The 21,044-nt window shown below is 33.7% G+C and overlaps 3 protein-coding genes across 3 annotated transcripts; 2 read left to right on the forward strand and 1 right to left on the reverse strand.

Annotated features, from left to right (window-relative positions):
- The first annotated feature begins 1,850 nt into the window (after positions 1–1,850).
- Positions 1,851–3,636, forward strand: LOC114385089 (probable aquaporin PIP-type 7a). The gene is made up of 4 exons (XM_028345060.1): positions 1,851–2,261; positions 2,357–2,655; positions 2,920–3,060; positions 3,207–3,636. The coding sequence occupies exons 1-4, from the start codon at positions 1,925–1,927 to the stop codon at positions 3,297–3,299; spliced, it is 870 nt and encodes a 289-aa protein (XP_028200861.1). The 5' UTR covers positions 1,851–1,924; the 3' UTR covers positions 3,300–3,636.
- Positions 3,637–14,972: 11,336 nt separating this feature from the next.
- Positions 14,973–18,728, forward strand: LOC114383443 (eukaryotic translation initiation factor 3 subunit F-like). Its single transcript, XM_028343121.1, has 6 exons — positions 14,973–15,264; positions 15,431–15,510; positions 16,219–16,448; positions 17,921–18,042; positions 18,123–18,236; positions 18,380–18,728. The coding sequence occupies exons 1-6, from the start codon at positions 15,031–15,033 to the stop codon at positions 18,467–18,469; spliced, it is 870 nt and encodes a 289-aa protein (XP_028198922.1). The 5' UTR covers positions 14,973–15,030; the 3' UTR covers positions 18,470–18,728.
- A 1,293-nt stretch (positions 18,729–20,021) lies between these two features.
- LOC114383589 lies at positions 20,022–21,044 on the reverse strand. Its single transcript, XM_028343284.1, has 2 exons — positions 20,958–21,044; positions 20,022–20,782 (listed from the first exon to the last, which is right to left on the reverse strand). Exon 2 carries the CDS (start codon positions 20,711–20,713, stop codon positions 20,111–20,113), a length of 603 nt encoding a protein of 200 aa, XP_028199085.1. The 5' UTR covers positions 20,714–20,782; positions 20,958–21,044; the 3' UTR covers positions 20,022–20,110.

The raw sequence follows: 21,044 nt of genomic DNA on the forward strand, positions 1-21,044 counted from the left end.
AATGAGTGGACTCGTGATCCCTCACTCAAACAGAAAGCATAATGCGAATTGCTAAAAGGGGTCCAGAACTGCCTTGGCTATTTTTTACGTGTGTTTCTTAATTAAGAGCCACGAGACAAAGATATAAAGGTTAGTGTAGGACCCTGCCACCCAAAATCTGCCTGGATATTATGCATGCGTCCCTAACCTTGTTGCTTGTGGCTTTTGCCTTTTGCCAGAGTAGAATGACGAAGAAAATTTTCAAAAGATTCCTAATGTTTTTGGCTCACAACTCAAAAACTCAAACTGATCAAGAACCGTTCATTTTATTAACGTTATCCTTACAAGTCACTCAGGCTAATCGAGCTGGTACTAAACTAATGCATATTAGGTAATGCAAATAAATAATAACGCTCCCAAGAATATTCAAATGGTTTCTTTTGCTTTTTGCTTAACGACTTTTGTATCTCTACGTATTACTTGAGAAAAAAAGCTGCTATTATTATCCAACTAAACAAATGAAAGCTACAGTTAAGGACATGGCCTATTAACAATATTACGTAGACTTGATCATTGTCTCATCCACGAGATAGAAACAAAATATATAAAAGGGCTCATTATGCTTATTTAGTTCATCAAGAAGCTAGGAAAATGAGTACGTAGAATGAACATTTAATAATGGACGTGAGAGAAGTTAATCGCTGACAGCCATGTGCCGACCATGTTTTTTATAAATGAAAAGAAAGAAATGTTCGTATATAATAATTAACGGACACAAGAACCTTGTTAATAATTATCATTATCTTTTTTTTTGTTTTTATTTTCCGAAAAACTTGTTTCTCCAATCATTGATGTGTATTTCTATTCTCTCTCCATTTCCAACTCCTGACTGAGAAGTGGATTTCATATCAACATTAGCAATTAGTAGAATACTATCATCTTTCACGATAAATATTCGCAAAACATAGGTACTTTGGTAGGTAAAGATTTGCAAACACGAATAAGTAATTAAGAAAGGTTCATACACATTCAATGATTATGGATTCCTACCTTACGTTATTGGTTTCGAAATACCTAGATGAGAGCATCTTGTTATTTATTACTACATATTAATTTTCCCTGTGTACCTTGTCGTAGTTTAAATTTATTATTTTTTCAATCATAAATAAATATAAGAAATATTTTTTTCTTAATATAATTTTATTTTATATTTAAAAATAAATCATAATTTGAAAGAGCTACAAATTTATACCACATGTGGGAAGTATTGTTGGTTTCTCCAACCATACTTATTGAGAATAACTTGAATTTATATTCAACGTATTAATTGCTTTACCTTTAACGTGCCAAAATAATAATAATAAAAAAACTTAAAACTACTGTATTAATCGCGTGTGGTTGAATGGAGGCAAATTCTATTCTAAAAAAGAAAAGCATTAACAAAAGGAGAAAAGAAAAACTGTTGACACCTGACAGCAGTAACAGGGAACTGGGAAGTAGCAGTAGGAGTATTTGCGTGTTGGTTTCCAACTCTGGAATCCACCGTGCCAAACTGCGAATGCAGGAGAGAGCGACACGTGTCCATTTGCAGGCGCGAGTTGAACGTGACAATACACCACCGCCCAGCATCGAACGCAGCCAAGGACCACGTCGAAACCACAGTAATCCACGTTCCAGTGCTGCGCGGAACATGGTCGGTCTTTCTAGGAGTGGTTGGAATCACGCCAGCTAGGACAAACCCCATCAATCATTGGTCATTATCAAACAAAACATTTCAAAAATTCAACATATTACGCCTCGGGACCCACCTCCCACTACACCTCACCCTCACTTCTATTAACTCGAACACATTCGGGTTATAAATCCGCAACCCTCCTTCTCACTCACTCACTCACTCACTCACTCACTCGCAAGCAAAAAGAAAGAATCCCAGGCGAGGAGAAAGATGGAGGGGAAGGAGCAGGATGTGTCGTTGGGAGCGAACAAGTTCCCCGAGAGACAGCCGATTGGGACGGCGGCGCAGAGCCAAGACGACGGCAAGGACTACCAGGAGCCGGCGCCGGCGCCGCTGGTTGACCCGACGGAGTTTACGTCATGGTCGTTTTACAGAGCAGGGATAGCAGAGTTTGTGGCCACTTTTCTGTTTCTCTACATCACCGTCTTAACCGTTATGGGAGTCGCCGGGGCTAAGTCTAAGTGTAGTACCGTTGGGATTCAAGGAATCGCTTGGGCCTTCGGTGGCATGATCTTCGCCCTCGTTTACTGCACCGCTGGCATCTCAGGTCCGCTTTTTTTTTCTTTCTTTTCTTAATTTCTCAAAAGCTAGAAAAAAAAAATTAATGTAAAGTTGAACAACGTTGTTTGTTTGTATGTGTAGGGGGACACATAAACCCGGCGGTGACATTTGGGCTGTTTTTGGCGAGGAAGTTGTCGTTGCCCAGGGCGATTTTCTACATCGTGATGCAATGCTTGGGTGCTATTTGTGGCGCTGGCGTGGTGAAGGGTTTCGAGGGGAAAACAAAATACGGTGCGTTGAATGGTGGTGCCAACTTTGTTGCCCCTGGTTACACCAAGGGTGATGGTCTTGGTGCTGAGATTGTTGGCACTTTCATCCTTGTTTACACCGTTTTCTCCGCCACCGATGCCAAACGTAGCGCCAGAGACTCCCACGTCCCCGTAAGCCTCCCTCCCTTCCGAAATTCCCTTTAATTGTTTTTTATTATAAAATTAAGAAAAAGGATTATGTACTCCCCATGCTTAAACAGAGATTTCATAATCTTCCATATATGTTAAAATTGTTATCTTTTAAAATAATTATCTAGGAGGAATTTGTGATTAGATGATATGTAAATTACATAGCCATCAAACACAAAAAAAAAAAAAAAAAAAAACCATTTATTATGAACTAAATCTAATTGTGTGGGTTGAATATATGAGTAGATTTTGGCACCCTTGCCAATTGGGTTCGCTGTGTTCTTGGTTCACTTGGCAACCATCCCCATCACCGGAACTGGTATCAACCCTGCTCGTAGTCTTGGTGCTGCTATCATCTTCAACAAGGACCTTGGTTGGGATGAACACGTAAGTTGTTAATTAATTCATTTATTTCATAATTGGTAAAAAAAAAAATCATTTTAAGAAATATTTGAACCAATTTTAGATTTTTCGGGAAAACGAATCTGGAGCGTTTGATCTCTGACGCTTATTGTTTGTCGTTTTCTGTGCAGTGGATCTTCTGGGTGGGACCATTCATCGGTGCTGCTCTTGCAGCACTCTACCACCAGGTCGTAATCAGGGCCATTCCCTTCAAGTCCAAGTGATTCAATCAAACGGTTCATGCTTAATCAAGTTGGGAACAACAACAACAACAAAAATCAAGCCAATGTTTGTGGGTTTTGGTTTCATTTCATTAAGATGATCTGTTTATCTCTTTTCTTCTTTTTAAAATTTAAAGTCTTTGTATTTTGTATGTAAAGATGTAAAATTATTATTATTAGGTGGTGCATGTGTCGCGTCATGGGCCAATGTTATCCTCTGCTTTTAAGTTGGAAGAGGCCCAACTCATGTGTGATGTACGGCTGTGATTGTGTAATTTAATTTGCAAAATCAAAAATAACACCAGAGTCATATATATGCATCTCTTTATTTTCTCTGGCCCCCACCATGTCTTCTATGTAATATTTGTTGCCCTCTTCCCCCAAGTATATGACAAGGTTGGGTTTCTTTTTATCCACGCCTGTGCCCGTTATCACTTGCTATGGATAATTGAAATCCGGTGAGAGTGAGAAGTGGGGTTGGCTTGGTGGGTGGGTGGGTGGATGAATGATGTCTCTTGCTTAATATGGGACCACTTTTCTTCCTCAATAATGCACATATTCTAGTGTTGTCCATTTAATAATGATTTGTGATCATAGCCTTGGGGAAAAAACGTACACTGTTTTTATATTTTTTTTGTGCTAAAATTAAGACAAGTTTGATCTTATCAGCTTCAACGGGAATGCCGCTTCCTTCTAGTTACTTCCATGGAATCCTCTCACGGAAAAGACGTGGCACTCGTGGGATGGGTAACTGAGGAGAAAGCATTAATAATTTGACACGTATAAATCATTATCATATACTCATGCTTGATTCTTGTGATTTAGCATTTGCTTTTTTTTTTTTATTATCAAAATATCAAATGCCAACTAGGAATAAAATGTGATTTCTGCTTTTCTAATTGTGAATGTCACTGATAACATTGCCTCAAAAGTTCTTCAAATAATCCACTTCAGAATTAGCGAGAATAAAAGAGACCTCAACCGATGTCTAATCACTAAACAAATACTTTGTTGGATTGGAGAGAAAATGTAGGGAATTCGATTGACAGATTCTAACCCTTTTTACTTTTTACTAATTAAAGGTTCAGTTAATTTGTCAGGATTGGATTTGTATCCTGTAAAAAATGTGAGTTTCAATTGTTGATTTACGAGAATTTTGTGGATAAAATAACTTATAAGTACCAAGTCTTGATATGATCTTGGTGAATTCTCAAAGTCATAACCCAAGTCACTTAACTTTTAACTTTTTTTTAAGAAAATCTAATCACTTTCATTAATACACTGGTTAGTTTAATTGGAAGGAATTTTATTGAAAGGGAGGAAATTTAACAAAATGCAGGGATATTTTAGGGGAAAACAAATGAAAATTCTTATTATTTAATGAATTTTATGGTCATATATATTAATAAGATAAAATAATTTTATATCGTCATCTAATAAAAAATTATCATTAGGAAAAATTAATAAATTTATTATTTATAATAATTTATGATTAAAAAATAATTTTATATTATCAATGATGATGAATTCTCATAAGTTAAAAAGGGTTATACACTCCTAATTAACTATTAAAACAAGGATAATTTAGTTTAGTAATATAAAATCCTTCTCTTTCTAAATTTCCTCAATTTTTTGAGGAATCAAGATTTAGGGTCATTCTTTTAAATTTATTTTTTAAAATATCTTTTTATTCAAATAAGATATTTTATATTTTATTATTATTTATTTATTTAAATGGAATATATTTCATAATAAATTGAGTAATTTTCACTAAATGACTTTATTAATAAATAAATATTCAAAAGATGAGACCTTGATTGTAAGTTCTTTTTAATTAAATAAATAATTTCTTAATTTTTAATTTATTAAAAAATTATCTAATATTTAATGCATATAATAATAATAATAATTTCGATAAAAATATTTATTTTTAATTATAATAATACGTATAATGATCAATAAGATGATTTGTAATAAATTATATAATAGTATTTTTGATTAAAATGTTATTTTTATAATTATTTCAATTTTGACAGTAATTTTATGAGTAATCTTAAGTAGAGATGGAAAAAGTAAAAGTTTCAAGAAGAAATAAAAATTAAAAAAAATAAAGGGTTTAGAAAGATGCACTAAAGTGAATAGACATAAATTCATAAAAGATGAGAATGAGCACATACATGATGACCTTCTGGACCAGTAGTCAATTTTGATGTGAGATGTTATCGATGTTTGAGGCGTTAAGTACGTCATACGATTTAATGCACCGAAATTTGACTGATGTAAGTCTTATTTATAAACTTTTAATACTAATGATTGAATTTTATGATTTTGACATGTGTACAACAATATTTGTAAATACATAAATCTAATGTTATTTGATGTCTTCATGTAACTTCTTTGTAATCGCTTCAACTAATATTTTGATTTTCGAAAAAGCCTTGCTTTTTAGCACTTTCCAATTCCACATGCTTTAATGAAGTCATTGAAACAATCAATTTTGATTGAAATAGATTTTTTCGATGACGCATTCAACTTCTCGAATTTTAATTCTCACTTTTGATCATTTTTTAATGTGTTCTTGTGTTTCTCTCGAGATAAGTTCATTGAAACTACACATAAGTTTAATAACTTAGACAAGTTTTACATAACATAGGTAACAAACTGAAAGCATAGCAATTAGATTAATGGGTAATAATACCACCTACGATATAAATAAATACTAATTATCCCAGTGTTAACAGACCATGATCAAAGTAATTGAAAACAAATTCATCAAAACCATATGTGCTCTTAGATACTCTAATACTCTAATTCTAGCCTTGCTACCTCATAACCCTGTAATAACCCCCACGATTTGTTTATTGTAGAAGTATATCAGAGCATCGAGTACCACCACTTAATCTAAGGCCACCAAAAATTATATATGCAACAAACTTGAGACATTAGCAACAACAATATTAGCAAATTAGGCAAGCTTGAATGTTCTTGCTTCATTGTGCACAGGAGGTGGTAAATCCTTTGCCAAGGAGCGAAGCCAAGCCCACGCACAAAACTTAATATCTTGTACCAGTAGGGAGCAATTGACAATATCTTAGTTAAAAAAATACAGTTGTTTTGTTTCTTCCAGTGCAAAAGACACCATATGATCTTCCATATATTACCCTCCCTCTTAGTCCTACCAAAATCCGAATGCAACCAGAAATGACTACACAGGAAACCTAAATGAACCATTGCAAAATCAAGAGATATCCAACCATAACATTCATTCCATACCCTGTTGGCAATGTGGCATGTTATAAAAAGATGATAAAATGTCTTTCTACATTGATTACAAAGGGGACATCTTAGATCAACTTCTTCAACAGTGATATTGCATCATCTAAGATTATCCTTAGAAGGTAATCTATCTCTTCAAGCTCTCCACAAACAAAAGGCCACTTTGCTTGGAATCTTTTGCCACCATAGCTCCTCAAAGATGACATTAACCTCCTTCGCCTCAAGGAATTGAGAAGTATATGCTGAATTTGAGGTATATAAACCTAAGGGACCATACTTTCAAATCCAAGAGTCACCCTTCTCAAGTACTTGTACATTTGCCAAACAAGATGTTAGTTGAAAAATTAGCTCACCCTCCCACTCAAACACTTGCTACCTCCACAAAAGATTCCATCACCACTTCTCATCCCTCCAAAACCCCATCTCACCAATGACTTTCTTTTTTTGTTCCAATATAAGATATAATCTCAAAATTTTGCTTATCAAACATTCCTTTTATGCTCAAACATCCTCCAAAATATAAATTTATTTCCCACACCCATTTTCCACCAAATCCCTCTATCAAACCATAAGTCACCACAACTACCTCTACAAACTTTCTTCAAGTCTTTCCACCAATTATTTTCCAATGCAGACTTTTGATCACTTAAAAAATCTATCATCCTTCATATTTTGAAAATAACACTTCAAGCCAAACACCCTTTTTATTATGAAAAAGGTTCCACCTCCATGTGCCTAAAAGTATTCCATTGAAAATCGCAATGACTTTCACCCCAAGGCTTCCTATCTTACTTTTACAAACATCCTCCTACTTTATCCAAGAAATTTTACTATTATTATCATCCCCTCCCTGCAAAAATTTCATTCGGATCCCTACAATTCTTGCACATACCTCTTTAGGATTGTTAAAGAATGAGAGGTTGAAAAAAGGTAAATCTGATAAGGCATACTTTTCTTGCAAAGGAAATATGTTTATGCTTCCAAAATGTCAACCTTTTTTTGAAATTTCTTAACAATGGGTTGTCACATGTCAATATTCTTAGGATTCGCCCCAACATGTAATCCTAGATATACAAAAGGTATAGAGAGTTATACAATTTAACAAATTAGAATATCTAGCAACCATATCACCACCCACTCTAATAGCTCTAAAATAACTTTTGTGAAAATTAACTCTAAGATTGGACACAAGTTACATTCCTCGCACTCACCTCACCAATAAAGATCATGTCATCAGCATATTGCAAAACATTAATTTCACTCACTTTTGCCAACCTTATACCCTTCGAACAAGTTCTTTTTTTTAGCTTTGCGCATAAGGCCATTTATATCTTCCACCACCACCAAGAATAGAAAAGGAGATAAGGGATGCTCTTAACATAGCCCTTAAGAACATTTGAACTCTTTAGTTGGACTTTCGTTGACCAAAACTGAGGTCCAAGATGATTCAAGACACCCCTTTATCCACTTGATCCATGACTTATGAATTCCCAGTTGGTGTAACATGTAGAAAAGGAAATCCCATGAAACTGAGTTGTAAGCCTGTTCAAAATCAACTTTAAAAATGAGTCAATTCTTTTTTCTTCTCTTTGCATCATCCTCCACTTCGTTGGCCACCACCACACTATGTAATAGTTGTCTTCCACCAAGGAATGCAATTTTTCTTTCATCAATAACTCTCTTGAACACCCTTTTCAATCTATTAGCTAACATTTTAGCTAATATTTTGTATGGACAACCTATAAGAGAAATAGGCTTAAAGTCACCAAAATTTTGAGGATTCTCACATTTAGTTATCAACGATATAAAAGAAGAATTAGTACCTCTAGGAAAAACTCCATGTTTATGAAATTCCACTAGAAATCTCCAGATGTCTCCTTTCAATAATTCCCAAAATTCTTTGATGAAAAGGAAAATCAATCCATTCGAGATGGGGCTTTTATCATTGCTACAATCCCATATTGCTTCTTTCATTTCTTCAACTTCAAATTCCACAATGAGCACCATATTATCCTCTATTGATATTTGTTTGAAGTCAACTCCATCTAGCTTGGGTCTCCACATGGCATTCTCCTCAAATCTCCTCTCAAAGAATTTTTTTTCACCTCCTTCTTAACCACCCTTGGCTCCTTAACCCAACCCTCCTCCATAAGCAAGCCTTTTACCAATTTTTTTCTTCTCTTCCAATTGATAATGGAATGAAAAAAAAAAATTGAATTACAATCTCCCTTCTTTAGCCATTTTTCTCTTGACCTTTGGCATAATAAAGATCCATTAAAACTGGCAACTCTCAAAAAATCTTTTTTAAGTTGTAGTCGCTTCTTTAAATTATCTTCTCTTAGGCCATCACTTTAATCAAGAATGTCAAGCTCATTAAGATTTATCTCTATTTGTCTCAACTTAGTGTTCATAAAACCAAACACTTCCACATTCCACTTCTTCAAAGCTACCTTAACACCTTTAAACTTCTCTTTCAAGACGAAGGCACCCCAACCTTGCACCACAAGGTCCTTCCAAACTTCCTTCACAACTTCATGGAAGCTTTTAACTTGAAACCAAAAATTGAGTACCCTAAAAGGTTTAGGGCCCTGATCAAAGAGATTAATTCACATCACCAAAGGACAATGGTTGGAAATGCTTCTATTTAATACATATTGAGTACACCCTTGCCAAGAGTTCAATCATTCACTAGATAACAACACTATCAATTATACTTTTTGCACTCCCATTAGGTTGGTATCAAGTGAAGCTCCTACCAACGAGGGGTATATCACAAAGCTCCATCTCTTTTATGAATTAAATTTCTCTGTATCTCTACCTCTTTGAGAACCTTACCTTTCCCTAACTCATTATCTTCCATGTTGTATACTATTAAAGTCTCCCAAAACACACCATCTAGACACATTCGAGTTAGCCTTACAAGTCTTCAAATCCTTCCAAAGTCTACTCTTCTCCATAATTCACAAAAATAAATTTCACATTTTTATCCTTCCAAGCCCCTTCCAAACCAAGAAAGCCAAGAAAGCCATGTCACATAAACACATTATTCAAGGAGAAAACTTCTTTATTCCAAAAACTTAGAAACCTCCAGCCGCTTTAGCAGGTGGATTTGCCTCTGACCACACTTTTTGATCCCCCCCAAAGCAAAGCACAACTCATCCTTTATTTCTTCTTTTTTGTTTCTTGCAAAATAAGTAATTGTGTCTCTTCTTTTTCTAAAAATTCCCTCACATTTTTTACCTTCAATGTCCCCCTAAACCCTTAACATTATACGTCATCACCGTCATTAAAACTTATCTTGGTGTCCCTCCACCCCTTTCTTTCCTTCCTATTTTTCATCAAATAATCTTTTTTTCCAACAATAATAATTGTTGTATCATCTCTTTCTCCCTTCCCTCTAGATTTACACTAATCATGACATCTACCTCCATAATTCTGTTTTCCTTTTCCTTAATCGATTTTAGCCAGTAGTTTTAATTTCAAATTCTAATATTGTCATTTGGCATCGAGTTGTTGGATGAGAAACAACCATGCCTAAATACCTTTCACCTTCTTTTAACGCTTGAAAGCTGATTAGAGTCCCTCTTACTGACTAAAGTGCTACATTTGTCGCTGGAAAAACCACTTTGAATTGGCCCTTTACTCACTCCTATGAGCTCATTCCAGATGTTTCCTTTCAGTTGTGCACCTTCATACTGATTGTTATCTACCTCATCACCTTACTTTGTTCTAACCGAGATACTATCTTCCTCACCATCTAACTTATATCCCCATATGCAAGACAAGGGCCCGTTCTTAGAAAGGAGCCTAAATCTATTGTCATCACTAAAGTACTATTGTGCACTTTTAGTGTTTTTCAAAGATTTGTGTTAGCCTAAATAATTTCTCCCTATAGTTAGCCTAATAAATTCAGCATCAATAATCATTTTCTTCTTTGTATATATGTTTTTCTTTTGGGTATTACTATGACCTAGTGCTACTCCTCGGCCTAAGTCTAGTCCAGGCCCAACATTCCCTCAATTCAAAGTTCCTAGTCCAATGATTTTATGCCTAACCACTTCATCCCTTTCTTCTTTAATCACAACCAAACCTTTCTCAAGCCCAATGACCATGAGACCTCTATCTTCACTAGCTCCTTCATAGAACTATGTGATGACACTTTTCGTCCCCTACTCCTCCTCATTTCCATTGTCATGATCAATATTCTTTCCCTCCAATCCTCTTGTCACCTCCTCTAGTACTCTATCACGGCCAACCAGATTAGGAATCCTGACATTCATAGACTCTTTTATGATAGTGATGTGTCACCCCCACGTGCCTTACATCACTTGCCCCTGTTCTAAATTGTCTTCTTTTCCTTCAAGCAAGCCTCCGACCATCAATTATCTTTATCTGTTGTCCATTCCCTCGTTCATCCAAATCCATACCCTTCATATCCTCTAAGAAGCATTTAGACATGTGAGATTTAACATCAATACCCACTTCACTACCATTGGACAAATCCTCTTCTACCCCCCAAAGCACCTTTTTGATAACAACAACACATATCCCCCCCCCCCCCCCGGTGTCTCCTACCATCCTTACAAGATAGATTTCTCCATTAATCATAATTTGCAACTCTATTTTGATTGATTGAAGACTTAAGGTGTACACCAAAATTGGCGCTGCATCTATTCGAGAAAATGTCCTCGTCTCATCCACCATGTCCACATACTCACCTTAGAAGATCACTAGTTGCTCGAAACACTCCTTATCCTACAAGTCTAGAGGAGCAGCTGTACACAAAATCCATGCCAAATGGTTCGACGACACAATGCCATTTTGCCATTTGTATATGGCTTTGAAGCTGGAGAGAAAATTATCCTCTTCATGTCCTACCAATTCTTTAATTGTATAAGTATCATATAATTACTGTTCGAGACCATGGATGACCTGATGATCTTGGACCACCTAATAATTTTTTCCTACAATAATGATTAAGGATAATGAACGAGAAAGAAGATAAAAAGATTCGTGGGTAAAAGTAAAATGATAAAAAACATCCATCCCACTACTCTTCATACAAATGCCTCGATTGGAAAAAGGGATAAAAACTTTTTTCCTTCGATCTCAATATTGTATAATTATTTTGATCCCTATTTCTATATATTGCCAAACAAGTATGATCAAATGGGCTATTATGTCTTCATTCACCTTACTTCCTTCCATTTGTTTTTATTAGAACAAAGTCTAAAACAATTCACGAGATTATTTCCTTATTTGCTAAGATATCTCTCGCATCCCAAACTCCATGATTATAATATACAATAAATTTTACACTGATATTTATTAATATTTTAACAAATTCTTCATTTTTTTATTTTAAGATTAATATAATGAGGTCTTTTGAGTTCCATTTTAAGAATTTCAAATGAAAAATATATCAAACATAATATCTTTTTATACGGAGTTGTATTAAATAATTAAAAAAATTATCATTTATAATATTCTTACTTGATTTGATTTGAGAAAGATTATTTATTGTGAAAAGTGAAGGTGGTCTTGTAAAAAAAAACATAATATTTTTTTGGTTATATTGAGTACTATAGTTTTTTTTGTTACTTAATAAATATCTTTTAAGTTACTCGTTATTTCTTCACACAAAAATTACTCGTTGTTCTTAACAATATTTTTAGTTTAAAATGAATACTAACAAGTGTTCTTAAAAAAGCTTTTGCAAGTGTAAAAATATTAATTAAAAATTTAATACCTTTCTTGATTCTCAATGAATTAAATATAATATTTTGTTAAGTATTTTCTATTTTTATAATTTAATTAAATGTTCTTAAGATACTTATTGGTTGTATTTTTTAATTTTAATTACTAAAATATTTTTTTAATAAACAAATGATGTGTCGAAATCTAATATGTATCAAAACTATAAAAATAATTAAGTTCAATTTTTAAAACAAAAAAAAAACTCAATTTGCGACGGATCCTGTCCAAATGTCACTAAGGAGAGTGTTTTTCTCAAATATTTATATTTAATGTTTAAAATTATTTTCTTGATTAATCACATTTTGTGTTATAATAGATATTATCAAAATTACTTTCATTTGAAATTTCAAATGATACTGAATTAAGATCTCTTATATAAAGTATTGAATTCAAGTCTTAAAAATGAAAAAAATATGATTAAAAAGATAAATTTTATGAATAAATATTATATAAATTATTTTAAGAAAGTCTTATGTTATAGCGAGAGAAATAGAGAAAAAAGAGTTATATTTTTTTTTCTAGTATTCATAGTTATATTATTTTTATTCATCTTTTTATATTACTTTTTTTATCACATAATTTATCTTATCTCATACTTATCTGTCTTTTAATTTATGTATCTATCTTAATTATAAAAAGGTTATAAAAATATCCGTGTTTCAGAAAAGAGAAAAGAAAAGGGATAGATGATATTACTCCCTTTTGCTTGTACAAGAAACTCAGCCACAGAATTCAATCTCAATTGCTTTAAAATGAATAATATATATATGTTTTCTTATGTAATTTCTCATTCCGAAAACAGCACTTCACCATAACACCAACAAATTTCAACACCGTCCTCATCCAAACCTCTTGCTGGGATATTTCCCTTTTGGCCTATTCCCAGCTGTCTTGACGTGTCTTCTAGTTTTTTTTTTCCTGTTGATTTTGTTACCATCTGAATTTTTTTCTTTTGTTCCTTTGTTTATCTTTCAAATTTAACTGTTTTACTTCTAAAACCGTACGTAAAGCATTACTTCTTTCCTGTATCCTTTTGTCCTTTTTCTGTTTCGCTGAATATAATGGTTATAGTGCGATGGATTTTAACAACTAATAAAGTAGCCAAGGTGCATGAATTGACATATTTGCGCATAACCTAAAAGTTGGAAGAAGTAATACAAGTTGTTTTTATATATTATATATAGAAAATGGTTCATATTCATATTCCAATGTGGTGATCAGTTATTATAATTGAAGACTTCTATATATAAATATATAAAAAAAGAATAAGGTATAACTACAGTGCTGCTAGTGTTGAAAATTATACACAACTTGTTTAATGGTAGGTTTTAGAAATGCTTATTTGAATGACTTGACTTATTTGGATATATATACTCTGATTTTATTTTAAGAACATGATAGTGATGATCACATGTTATGACGAGACAACGCAAATTATATTTATGCATAAGATGACGAACCCGTTTACAGATAATGATATATATATATATATATATATATATATATATATATATATATATATATATATATATATATATATATATAAAGCTCTTGTGCATTTTTGTTTTTAATAATATGACATGACATTGTCTTGTTCCATAAAACAAAGAAACAAATATGTATATTCTTATTGATGATAAAATATCGAATCTTATTGGAGATGCTAAAGGTGCTCTTCTGCACATTTGTTTTTATGTCGTCTTGAATCTATATGATTGCTCTTGGCCCCCAAATGTTCATGGAACAGACATGCTGGATTGTCACATGACTTTTATAAACACATTTTTACATTATAACGTAAAAAAAAAAAAAAAAACTTGAAAAATTCTGTTCCTAAACTATTAAGTTCAAATTGTACGACGATGATTAAGCTTTGTGGGAATGCATATAAAGTTAACAAAACTTAAAGCATATTGCCATAGGTTGATTTTGTGCTCAATACAGTTTTCTAGCTTTATTTTGGTACATAAAAAGTTTGGATTAGGAAAAGATATGTTTATTTGGGAGCACAGGCTAAAGATTTGAGAAGATGTGTCAATTTTTTTTTGGTAATAAAAAGTTTAGATCAGGAAAAAGACATGTTTCTTTGGGAGCATAAGCTAAAGACTTGACAAAATGTGTCAATTCTTATTTGCATACACATATTTAGCTTAAATTTTAGTTCAATTTTCTTCAACTAATTATTATTTATTTTATTTTTTCAAATTGATAGGTGTTTATCACCTTAAATTAGATAATTCCTTTTCTCATTCAAAGTTCAACCAACTTATTATGTCAATTCTATATTACTAAAATTATTAGTTTTTGTTAACGACAAATTTAAATTCACAACCTTTTTTTCTTTTTCTTCTCCATTGGATTAATCTTATAACTATTTTTTGTGTCACATATGATTGCAAAGTAGAATCCCAATATATTATTGAGATTTTTATTATAAAGATATGAGATTTTATTATAAAGATCTCAATTGTTATTTTTTAATTAACATTTATAACTGGTGCACCTCCTCACTTTTTTGTGTTTGGTAAGTCCACTCCTAACTTGTTTTTTGAGCATGCCCGATCCAATAAAAACAAAAACACCGAAGTCCACTTGTTTGGGCCTAGCTTGGCCCATACTCAAAATCCTAACATATTTCGCACCCGCCAAAGTTGTGGCTCTCTTGTTGCTCACTCACACAAACATACGTCGTGCTTGGTTAATGGAAGCTCCGAGCATGGCGGCGACGGAGCGCACGGTGTTGCAGTTCTCTTCTTCGCAGAGCCTCTCGACGAAAGTTCACCCTCTCGTTGTCTTCAACATCTGCGATTGCTACGTCCGTCGTCTCGACCAAGCGGAGCGCGTCATCGGAACGCTACTCGGCTCCATTCTCCCCGACGGAACCGTCGATGTCCGCAATTCTTACGCCGTTCCGCACAGCGAGTCCGTCGACCAGGTCCTGCACACTCTTTCGCCTACATTCGATTTTTACACTCCTTACCCTTATTTTTTTTTATTCTTGATTTGTTTCTACGATTTTATTTTATGGATGATGTTTACGTGTAGAAGTCCGTTATTTCTGTTTTTGGAGTTTACTTAATTTTTGATTTGTTTTTTCACAGGTCGCTTTGGATATTGAGTATCACCATAGTATGTTATTATCCCACCAGAAGGTGAACCCAAAGGAAGTTATAGTTGGGTGGTAAGTCCTATTCTTTTGACCCTTTACTATTTTAAAGTTCCGTGTATTGTATTCACAATGTTGTCAATGGGAATGTGGAATTCAATAGGTGATCATTGTTTGTTAAGAAGCATGGTGCGTTGTGTGATGTGGAATCAATAAACCCTCTCAATGCAATTTAAACCTTTATTGTTTTTATGCGATGGTTGTTGGTAGTCCCAAATTGACTATGATATGACCAAAATAGTGTAGTGTATACAAGTGGAGAAAACCCTTTGCTTTTGGGGTTGAGTGGGACTCAAACTCAAATTTTAAGATGGTATCCAAACCTATCCCAGTGCTTATTGTTGAGCCTATCCGCCACCTGCTGTCGGACTGCTATTAGATTCCTCGTGTATGTCCAATTCCACATTGATTAATGATAGGACCAAAATAGTTTATTTAAATAGGAGACAACTTTCACCATATGAACTAGCTTTTGAGGTTGAGTGAGTTCCAAATCCAAATTCTAGGAATAGTATTCAGTTCTTGATGCCCTAGTGGTTTTAGGTACGGGTTTTTGTTAATGGGATTCACTTATTGAGTGCAAATGGACTGCTGAACTCATTTAAGCTTGTATATTTTTTTCCCCTTTTATTCCTTCTTACTCTTTATGTTCTTAGAGAATGTTCTATTATACCAGTTTATGAACCTCCTTTCACTGTAGCTAATTATGGTTATTTCATGCAGGTATTCAACTGGTCTTGGAGTAACTGGTGGTAGTGCATTAATCCATGAATTTTATTCTCGAGAAGTACCCAATCCTATCCATTTGACCGTTGACACAGGATTCACAAAGGGAGCAGGCACCATAAAAGCATATGTTTCACACAATTTATCTCTTGGAGATCATCAAATTGCTGCACAGTTTCAAGAAATTCCTTTAGATCTTCGTATGGTTGAAGCTGAGCGCATTGGATGTATGTATTGTTGGACTTCATCTCTATTATATTTCTGTTTTCCTTTTATAAAGCTTTCCTGTTTTCTTGGGTAAAATACTTGCAAAAGCTTATGTACTTGCTTTCATCAATTCATGAATGCAGCTGCAGAGAGAAGTGCTTATATTTTCCTTTTCCTTAGTCAATTATTAATATTGCTCTTGATTACATTTTCAAGAAAATCTTGCCAGATAAAAATTATTTGGACATAATGCATGGCTTTAGCTCTTAATTATGTAATGTAGAACCTAAATGTAAAAACTCTCTTTTATCTCTTTTGCTTTATCATCTTTTAGATTTCTTACCTGAGCCCTTCTTTACATTACAATTCCTGCAAATAATAATACGAAGTTTTTGTCAAAAGTTGATTGTTGACATTAGATTGCCTACTGATGCTGTTCTGCATAAATTTCAGAGTATGAAGTCTAACTAGATCAACTAACTTGTCTACAGTTCATGTCAAAAGCTAATTGCTGATTTCATTTAAGGGTAATTTATTTTTAAGATGGTTTTCGTTCTGTTTCGTATGTGTAAAATCTGTGGTATTTTGAGAAATTAGTTGTAAAAGATATTGTATTTGTTGCTCGTTGATCATGACCTAAAGCAAAAGGCAATCTATACTCATTTTTGTTTGGGAACACTGGTATATGGGTCTTTTTCCTTTTTTCTTGTGAAATGTATCCCTGAAAACTTGTGGGCCACTTTCTTGTCCGCAATATGTTTGGGTGTGCTCCAAGTCCTTGGACCAGTTTTTGATAACTAGTTTGATAGAAGTAAAGAAGCCAGATTTTTTGTCACTATCTGTATTGTTACCTCATGGGCCTCTGGTGCATCCAGTGGAGCATAACTTGCATTTTTTAGAATATCTCTTCAGATAGACAGTTGCTTTATGACAATTGACAAGATTAGAATTTTGGATTACAAACCAATGAAACCACGTGGCCTTTTTTTAAGGGGTGTCCAACTGTCCATTACAAATATTTTGGGGGGAGATTGACTAGCTTTGTTGCATTGATGTATTTGTTACTTGTTAATTTTTTTTTTGTTTAATTTTTAGGAGGATTTCCTTCCCACCTTTCCCCTTTGTGTTCTCCCTTTTCTCTGTTGATAAAATGAATGTTTTATTCAGAAAAAAAATGTTTTTGGGATCTACAGGGCAATGCCTCTTTAGTTGAAAGACTCCATACAGAGTGGAAGTATATATGAATATTATATCTATAGTTGTGTTCATTTATATAACTTTTTATATTTGTAAGAAAGCTTCTGGCTTTTATGTGAGGTTTTTCTCATTCTTTACTATCAGTGTCTTGTCAATATAATTATTGGTTTATTTTCCGCCTTTTTAAATCTTCTATAATTAATTAATAAACTTATCTGAGATTAATGAGAATTCAAGAAATGCCCTTCAACTTGAATAATTGAAAACTTGATTGTGTTAATTCTGGTGATGACAGTTGATACTCTGAAGGCAACTGCTGTCGACAAAATCCCCTCTGATTTAGAAGGGATGGAAGCATTAATGGGACATCTATTGGCCTTGATCGATGACATTTACAAATATGTTGATGATGTTGTGGTATGCTGGCGTTGCCTTCTCTCTTGTTTCTCGTCACATTTCTTTTAAACTGCATTCAACCTTTTATTCTTTCATATCAGGAAGGGCGTATTGATCCTGACAACAAAATTGGGAGATTTATATCAGATGCTGTAGGCTCCATTCCCAAATTGCCCTCATCAGCTTTTGAGAAGCTTGTGAATGACAGCTTGCAGGTAAGATAAAGTTTTGATCATGTTTTCACTATATAAAATCTATCTTTTGAATCAGTTTGCGATGTTGTTGATAAGTTTTGATCAAGTATTCAACACATCTTCTCAGTTTTATTTTTGGCTTACAAGAGTGTTAATCCTTGCAGGACCACTTGCTCTTGCTATATTTATCAAGCATCACTAGGACACAGCTTAGCCTGGCAGAAAAGTTGAATACGGCTGCTCAGATTTTGTGATTCTGTCTATTCATGAGGAAATGCAATTTTGTTTATGGAAGTTACCTTTTGTGATTTACCCCAAAATCTTGGAATATCAGTATTTTATTTATTGACTCTGTAAAATGCTGGGCATAATATTGCATAAGTAATTAAGTAGGTTTCTTGTTTGAGCCTTTGAGGCCGTTACGTATTAGACTGGTTAGTTCACTTGTTATGTACTCACGTAATCTGTCGCGTCTTTAAAAACAATAGTAACAAAAGTGAAATCCTTTTCTCCGCTGGCTGAGTGTCTCCCCTACCAAACGCTCCATAAATGCTTTATATATTGCTGTACTTTTATAAATAAGTCTGTTTTAATAACAAAAAGATACTGTATAATTTTTCTTTGGTTTTTATTTTTGATTTTTTAAAACCAATATCTATTAGAGCATTTTTATTTTTAGTAATTTTTTATTTTCATTTATTCTTTCTAAATTCTATGATTTTTTAATTTCTTCAAAAATCACAATTTTTTCCTCAAAAATCGAAGGACTTGTGGTACTAAGAAAAAACTGTAATATTTACACTGATTAAATGAAAAAAATTATAAAAATAAGAAGACTGAACAATCGATAACAAGAACTGTTTTATGGATAGTTTAATTTGTAAAAGATGAAGTTGTATCGAGCTACTGTAATTCTCAAGAACTTCTAACCAAAATGACAAAGCTCGTCAAGTTAGATAGTTCTTGAAACTTCGTAGCATGCTTGAAATGGTTGAAGATTCAAAAGTAAGCTAAATGCTTTTGCATATAATTTAAGAGTGAGAATGTTAGAATGCTAACACCTCTTTAGTTTGATTTAAGGTTAATGTATCAGTTATTCCTTAGGAATGCGTAATTAAAGTTTCAGTTTTTTCTGACACTGGCCGCCACATTACAGGCCATGTAAAATGTGGTATGTATGAAAACCAACTCCTTGTTTTTAAATTCAGTATTTAGTATTTTCTCTCAAACATGGTTGTGAGTTGTGACAACTGCAAAGGCTAACAACACACATGTCTTGGCCTGAACCTGAATTACTCAAGGCCTTCATTTTTTTATACATTATCTTTAAAAAAATATTAGGTGATAAATTTGACTGTGATATAGTATATTTTTTGTTACTACTTCTATTACTAATTTAAGACTACCTTATCATTAACAGCTTTATAGATGAGCTAAAATTATAAATCTATTAGGGGAAAGGGAGGTACTCGATGTTACTCTACATTTTTTTAATAAAACAGAGAAATGGAGGAAGTTAAAAAAATGGGAATGTGTGATTGAGAAATAAAACTTCAGATAAAATATGAAGAGAGTAAAATCAGTTAACATACAATTGAGAGGTAAAGACTTCTAACGAAAAAATGGACAGCAAAGGAGGAGACTATCCCCATTAAATATATCGTTACAAGTAATTCGTGATACCTTTTTAACAATTATTTTGAAATGGGGGCAAGTTCCAGGATTTGTAGGACTAGCCAACAGTAGGGCCGTGTACAGGAAAAGAGATACATTGTAACATGTACAAGTGAAAAGACAATGGCACTGTTTGTTTTTTTTTTAATTCTGTTATGCCACCGTTGAATACAACAAAACATGAAGCCAAAATCAAAGGGCAAAACCCGAATACAGTCAAGTCAATCCTCCTCTGTATCATCCTCAGCTAAAACCGATTGCTCAAATTCAGCATCCATAATAACCCCATCCATGACATGGACAACAATCTCCTTCTTCCTAACATCTACTATTTCTGATCGAATCCTATTAACAACAAGCATTCCATCGATGTCTTTTGAGACATACAAGGGAAACCCAGATAACGAATCATAGTTCACAAGCTCACCCGATTGCACATTAGCCGAAGAAAGTATCCTAGGAACAGCTGAAAACCCCAAAATACGAGTCACAATCGCGTAAGTATCATTGAACTTGTCTGGTTTCAAACTATCACTCACCGACAGACGCAGATCTCGCTTGAAAGCATCCTCGGACGGAACAAATACGGTAAAAGCAAGATCTTGAGGCAACATGTCAATCATCATTTCCCCAAACTTACCCAAGTTGAAATCTTGAAGGGAAACTTTTCTGGATCTGATTGTTGGGTAAAACCCCATTTGCCTATCTTTTCTTGGGGCCTCTGGGAGCTTGAAAACAGTCACAGACACAATAAAAAAGCAGCAAACACACACCAGCATGCTTACAATAGCAATTGAATGCTTCAAGACTTGACGCTTCCTCATTTTGATAAAACCCAGCGTCCAAATAGATGAATAATTGCTATTCTCAAAATAAAGATCTCAGCTTTTCACCTAGGCACGATCAACAAAACCCAAAATCTCAGTTGCAAAAAATGGTGAAGAGACTCAATCTGAAGAAATGAAACATCAGGAAGTACAATAACAATTAAATAAGTGAATCTTAAGAGATCAGAAACAGGGACTCAGTTGAAGTCAAATGATCAATTGAAAGCTTGAGACTTGTGACCTTCATATCAAAGGAACAAGCAATCCCAACAATAGGTTAAACTCTTCGGTACTGTCGCCGCTGATGGTGACTATGGTTTGGTTTTAT

The sequence above is a fragment of the Glycine soja genome, chromosome 14, assembly GCF_004193775.1.
Source record: "Glycine soja cultivar W05 chromosome 14, ASM419377v2, whole genome shotgun sequence".
Lineage (NCBI taxonomy): Eukaryota > Viridiplantae > Streptophyta > Magnoliopsida > Fabales > Fabaceae > Glycine > Glycine soja.